Below are 6,828 nucleotides of genomic sequence, written 5' to 3' on the forward strand. Positions count from 1 at the left end.
TTTTTTGTAAGAGGTTTTACAGATGGTCTTATTGTCCTGAAATCGAAGAGAGAAGGAAGGCAGGATAGGAGAAAGCCAGCTGTTCCAAGAAAGAACATTATCCCATCAGGATAAAATCTGCCCCGGGCGGGAATCGAACCCGCCGACCCGCGGCCTAGCACTTACAAGGCAGATGCACTACCAACTAAGCCAACTAGGCTGGCTGATGCATATTTTTGGTACTCTGTGAGCTACCTATCTTATTTGGATCTCAGCTATAGTCATCTTACCTTTTGAGAATAATGTTTGAGCAAATGTGGTTTGAAATGTAATTTATGATGCCATGACTAGGGTACCTAGGTAACAAGTAACAAGTTTATCTAGTGAAGCACTTTTGATAGAATATGAGTTTCTGAGGTGGAGAGTTATTGAGTTAAATGAAAGTGGTTAATTTCTTATAAAGTTCATAAACTTTGACTTTTATTTCTCTATTTTTTTTTTTTTTTTTTTTTTTTTTTTTATTTTTTAATTTTTGATTTTAAAAAAAACGAAATTTTTTCTTTTTTTTTTTTTTTTTTTTTTTTTTGTTTACATTTTACATTATCGATCTTAAACAAAGCGATATCTGTACTATCGATAGTCATCGAACATCGATTTTTTTTTTCAAGTCAAGGCTCTGTACTGCAGGTAGCCCTGTGTCACAGATTTCAAGGTTCCAAAGTTTCATTTTTTTGAGAGATATATTAGGTACCTATCTTCTTTGAATCTAAAAAAAAATGGATTTTACTACCGATTTCTTTGTATTTCACTTTCAAAATTAATAATAAAGTTATGAACCTATAGCTGTATTTTTTTAAACAAATAAAAAATTCGTTTTATTTGGTTTTTCTAGTCACTTTTTATTTGTGTCATAAAAAAATGCAAAAAGGAGCTTAGGACTAATGGCGGACAAGTAAAGAAAAAATCCTATTCGAAATATTTGAGTACCCTTTTTATTTGTGTCATAAAAAAATGCAAAAAGGAGCTTAGGACTAATGGCGGACAAGTAAAGAAAAAATCCTATTCGAAATATTTGAAAAAATCGAATAAACTGAAGAAAATAAAAAATATTTGGTTTAAAAAAAAATATTAGCAAAAAAATACGCTTTTTTTTTTGACAGGAAAAAATGTGTAAAATTTTTGAACGATTTTTTGCACGGCTGCACTTTTTATTTCTCTTTGGAAGGGTGGCATTTCATTTTTTCAAAATTTGAAAAAAATTCCGCCATGTTTGTTTATCTTTTCAGTTGGAGATTTTTTCGAGTTGTGTTTTTCATCCATGAAATTTTCTATTTAATTTCTTAATAATCATTGGAAAATTTGGTTTTCTTTTTTTATTCAAGTGTCTATTTGCCTCTATTAATCCAGTGAAATAGTACAGTTATAAGTTTCCCTTTGAAGAAATTGCATCAAAGTTGACATCAGCTTCAACATAGAGAGTGGTCTGAAATCCATTGATCTGATAAAGAAGTTCTCAATGACATATCCTCCATTGAAGAAGTTGGTGATTGTGTTGAAACAGTATTTATTAGAGAAGAAACTGAATGAAGTGTTCTATGGAGGTATCAGTTCCTATAGTCTGATCCTAATGGTCATAAGCTTCCTACAGTTACATTCTCGAATAGATGCAAGATATGCTAATTGTAACTTGGCCATCTTGTTAATAGAGTTTTTTGAATTCTATGGGTGTCAGTTTAATTATTTGAAAACTGCTATTAGTATTAAAGGTGATGGCACATACATATCAAGAGACAAAGCTGTCACTGATTTCCCGCCCTCTATCTTATGTATAGAAGATCCACTGACCCCTGGTAATGACATAGGACGTGGCTGTTATGGTGTGATGAATGTGAAGCAAGCATTTGAACAGGCATACATTACAATGAATCAAATTAGCAATCCTCTAACAAATATCCATTATACACATACCAAGACTATACTGGGGAAAATTATCAACGCTATGGAGAATGGTATATTGGATCAGAGGAAGCAGCTACATGAGTTATATATGTATTCACAACTTCTTTGTTCATTAAAACATATTTTTCAAATTTCATTAAAAAAAAGGACCAAACCATTTGGGAGTTATGCAAAACAAATAATTTTATTTAAAAAGCTGCAACATGACCTCTAAGACCATGTTTGGTGTATAATCTAAGAAGCTTTACCAGATTTTTTTTTTTTTTTTTTTTTTTTTTTTTTTTTTAAAAACCCTTTAAAAATTACCTACCTCTACCTCATATACCTCATGAGATTTTATCCTCATATACCTACAGAGGTAGGATGTGTCTGTTTTTGGAAAGACAAACTTTCCAGTTGTGTGGTCTCATTCACAGGAGATTGATCTTGGTGATGTTAATTGTCGTATTAAAAATTCAGGAAATTGTCTTCATAACAATCAGTGACAATGAATAATGTAACAAGATTACATTTTGAAATCAATGAGTTCTGTCATTATATGGCACCAACACCTAAGGAAGATGAGATGAGACGGAGTGTTGTCGAGAAAGTGAGAGAAGTTGTTGCAAGCAAATGGACAAATGCCAAAGTGGAGATTTATGGCAGTTTCAGCACAGGTAATAAACCAATTTCAAAAGAAATAGGGAAAAAAATCTGCTTCAGTGGTGTAGTGTCAAGATAGTCCCCTTGAAGTCAGGAGGGTGTGGGTTCAATCCTAGCCAAGATATGAAATTTTATTCTGAACATTGTTTGAGAATTTGATCACATCAGGGGAAAAAAATCTGCTTCAGTGGTGTAGTGTCAAGACACTCCCCTTGAAGTCAGGAGGGTGTGGGTTCAATCCTAGCCAAGATATGAAATTTTATTCTGAACATTGTTTGAGAATTTGATCACATCAAGCATGTTAGTCTATTGTAAGCTGAGATAAAGGGATTGTTAAGTCCTTATCAATAGATCAATGCTTTAATTATTTTATACCTTAAGTTACATAATATACAGTTGTCATTGAATATGGCCATAGACCTTGAGACTAATCCCTCCTGTTTGTCATTCTCTACAGGATTTCATTTACCTACAAGTGACATTGATCTCGTTATCATCGGCGACTGGATCAAACCGCCACTGCATGAGCTTGAAGAAGAACTCCTTGCTGCACATATCTGTTCCCCGGGTAAGGTCCAAGTTATTGACAAAGCCTCGGTTCCTATTGTCAAGTTCACTCACATGCAAACCGGCATCAAAGTTGACATCAGCTTCAACAGACTGGATCAAACCGCCACTGCATGAGCTTGAAGAAGAACTCCTTGCTGCACATATCTGTTCCCCGGATAAGGTCCAAGTTATTGACAAAGCCTCGGTTCCTATTGTCAAGTTCACTCACATGCAAACCGGCATCAAAGTTGACATCAGCTTCAACATAGAGAGTGGTCTGAAATCCATTGATCTGATAAAGAAGTTCTCAATGACATATCCTCCATTGAAGAAGTTGGTGATTGTGTTGAAACAGTATTTATTAGAGAAGAAACTGAATGAAGTGTTCTATGGAGGTATCAGTTCCTATAGTCTGATCCTAATGGTCATAAGCTTCCTACAGTTACATTCTCGAATAGATGCAAGATATGCTAATTGTAACTTGGCCATCTTGTTAATAGAGTTTTTTGAATTCTATGGGTGTCAGTTTAATTATTTGAAAACTGCTATTAGTATTAAAGGTGATGGCACATACATATCAAAAGACAAAGCTGTCACTGATTTCCCGCCCTCTATCTTATGTATAGAAGATCCACTGACCCCTGGTAATGACATAGGACGTGGCTGTTATGGTGTGATGAATGTGAAGCAAGCATTTGAACAGGCATACATTACAATGAATCAAATTAGCAATCCTCTAACAAATATCCATTATACACATACCAAAACTATACTGGCCCCTATTGATTTTAATTTGTTTTACCAAGTGTTGTGTACACCCTTGAAAGTTCAAACTTTTTAATGTGGACGAATTATTGTTTAAAACATCAATAAACGATTTTCAAAAAAAGTCTGAAATAGTCTAGCTCTAGATGAGGCATTATTTTTTGGGCTTCTGGAAAATGAGAAAACGTTTATAAAGAATTCCAAGAGTTGATGTCAACATGAGAATGTGGACCCGGCCTTTAACATCTGAAGAGTCCATGGGGTGAAAAGATGAAAGCTCCAATTTTGTTTAGTTTGAGGAAGTTCCGGTTTCAAACCCCAGGCTCAAACCGTCTGTAAGACCGCGGTCTGTCAGGCGGGCATTACATAATTAGACACTGAGATAACATCTTTACTTAAGAACTACGAGTATACAGTGTGTCCACTTTTAATGTGCGCCATAGGAAAAATACATGTAAAAACAGTTTTTCTTGTCTCAAAAGTCCCCATTAAGTATTTTAGTTAAACCAAATATGTTAACTCATGTATTTTTATCTGAGGAATTCACTGGTGGTGATTTCATACACCTGGGACTTACAGTTAAAAAGTTAAGGGTTCGAAATCCGAGAAATGTGTTATGTTTGAAACTCAACATTTGTGTACAATTGGATACTCTATTTTATGTATTTTTTCACGAGAAATCGATTGGTAATATTTTCAATTACTTGGGGCTTACAATTAAAAAGTTCTGGGTTCGAAACCGAGTAATTGATGATTCTCATGAAAAATATAACTGTCCAAATGTATTTTTTTCGTAAAGATCGTCAAAAATAATAAATAATCCGAAAAGATTTTTTTTTTAAAAAGTATTTCTTCTCTAAGAAATTCGTCCCCAAAGTGTGCGCGGGAAAAATAATGAGATTCAAATTTTTAAAGCGTAGGGACGCTTGGCAACATTGCGTGGGACGTAACCAACCATGAAAAAAGAAATTCTTCTGGCTCTTGCTAATCTGATCACATCGTTTTCTTTGGTTTTTGCGTTTTGTATCTGCTAATTTGACTGTTTTTCTGAGTATCCTGTGGTGGTGTAGAGGTCAAGGCGCTCGACTGGTTAACAGGAGGGCGTGGCTTCAATCCCAGCCGAGGTATGGAATTTTATCCTCAATATAATTTGAGAATTTGACCACAATAATAGTAGTAGCCTACTGCTGGAGTAAAGGGACTTATCAGTCCTATGCGAGCAGTAAAAATAAGCACTATTATTATCATATAGGTAGGTACCTACGTAGGTAGTGTTTACATAAAGCGGAACTTTGAGCAGGGATGTTTGGTATGTGGAGATCATACTATTCATATTATTCTTCTCGATCGAAATAAATGTGCCAGCCTACTTAGCTTAGTTGGTAGTGCGTCTGCCTTGTAAGCGCTAGGCCGCGGGTTCGATTCCCGCCCAGGGCGGATTTTATCCTGATGGGATAATGTTCGTTCTCGGAAACGGCTGGCTTTCTCCTATCCTGTCTTCCTTCTCTCTTCGAATTCGGGACGATAAGACAAGTCTGAAATAGTCTAGCTCTAGATGAGGCATTATTTTTTGGGCTTCTGGAAAATAAGAAAACGTTTATAAAGAGTTCCAAGCGATGAAGTGTATTGCACCCAATGGAGAATGGTTACAGGTAAGTATGCTGGAACGTACAACTTGTTGTCAAGAATAGGTTGTTCTAATGTGATGCAGCAAGTAAGATTTTAATTTCGATTTTAACACTTGCATGTGACCAAGAGTATTGCTATCTTGGGAGATTGGTTACACGTAAGCACGCTGGAGCGTATAACTTTTGTCGTCAAGAATGTGTTGTTCTGATGTGTCGTTTATATCATAATACACAAACAGGCTAACACAAGGTGTCATTGGTGAGTCAAAGCCTGCCCCAGTCAGTGTAGAGAGGAGTGTGTCTGCCAAACTTTACTTGACAAAAATACAAAGTGCAGGAGCTAATTTGAATTGTGGGACAGATGGAGCAACAAATTGTTTAAAGAGTTCTGAGTAAATAATTTGAGAGTACCTACCTATGTATCGTTTTTTTTTTTTTTTTTTTTTTTTCCAGTGACTGTTTTCATTTTTCCCTAATAATTTTAATTTGTTTTACCAAGCGTTGTGTACACCCTTGAAAGTTCAAACTTTTTAATGTGAACGAATTATTGTTTAAAACATCAATAAACGATTTTCAAAAAAAGTCTGAAATAGTCTAGCTCTAGATGAGGCATTATTTTTTGGGCTTCTGGAAAATAAGAAAACGTTTATAAAGAGTTCCAAGAGTTGATGTCAACATGAGAATGTGGACCCGGCCTTTAAGTCAAAATTGACCAATCAAATGCCTTGAGACTATGCTTAGCACGAACTTAAGAGCCAGCATTTTGTTCATAAATATGGGTGTCGTTGTCAACATGAGAATGTGGACCTGGCCTTTAACGTCTGAAGAGTCCATGGGGTGAAAAGATGAAAGCTCCAATTTTGTTTAGTTTGAGGAAATTCCGGTTTCAAACCCAATGCTTGGTTGAAATGGGCGTTATGTCCGCGACTCAGCTCAAACCGTCTCTAAGACCGCGGTCTGTCAGGCGGGCATTACATAATTAGACCCTGAGATAACATCTTTCCTTAAGAACTACGAGCATGTAGGTATGTAGTTTGAAGTTCCAGAAATACAACTTTCATCTTTTTTCTCCCCATGTCTTCGCCTAGTTTAATATCATTATTTATAATTACCTATTTAGAGAAATAGTAATTATTCGGAATTTTTACATCTGCAAACTTAGTGGTCAAATAACCTGACATAATGCGAACTTCAAACAAACAGCTCTTTTGGAATTGGAGGGATTTTAAAATTTTGTTCTCCGCAGAAAAATGTCAAAGTTTGAAGGAATAAAAGTACCGAATAGTTACCACATTAAATTATTAAT

The 6,828-nt window shown here is 35.3% G+C and overlaps 2 protein-coding genes across 2 annotated transcripts; both read left to right on the top strand.

Moving 5' to 3' along the window:
* The first annotated feature begins 1,433 nt into the window (after positions 1-1,433).
* Positions 1,434-2,362, top strand: LOC103521621 (non-canonical poly(A) RNA polymerase PAPD7-like). The gene is made up of 2 exons (XM_008486731.2): positions 1,434-1,988; positions 2,355-2,362. Exons 1-2 carry the CDS (start codon positions 1,496-1,498, stop codon positions 2,360-2,362), a joined length of 501 nt encoding a protein of 166 aa, XP_008484953.1. The 5' UTR covers positions 1,434-1,495.
* Positions 2,346-3,924, top strand: LOC103521622 (non-canonical poly(A) RNA polymerase PAPD7-like; the record flags this gene model as incomplete). The annotated part of the gene is made up of 3 exons (XM_026832218.1): positions 2,346-2,594; positions 3,038-3,225; positions 3,383-3,924. Coding segments are annotated over exons 1-3 (899 nt in total), but the record flags the coding sequence as incomplete, so codon positions are not given.
* Positions 3,925-6,828: the final 2,904 nt, after the last annotated feature.

Source organism: Diaphorina citri, unplaced genomic scaffold, assembly GCF_000475195.1.
Source record: "Diaphorina citri unplaced genomic scaffold, Diaci psyllid genome assembly version 1.1 scaffold5596, whole genome shotgun sequence".
NCBI lineage: Eukaryota > Metazoa > Arthropoda > Insecta > Hemiptera > Psyllidae > Diaphorina > Diaphorina citri.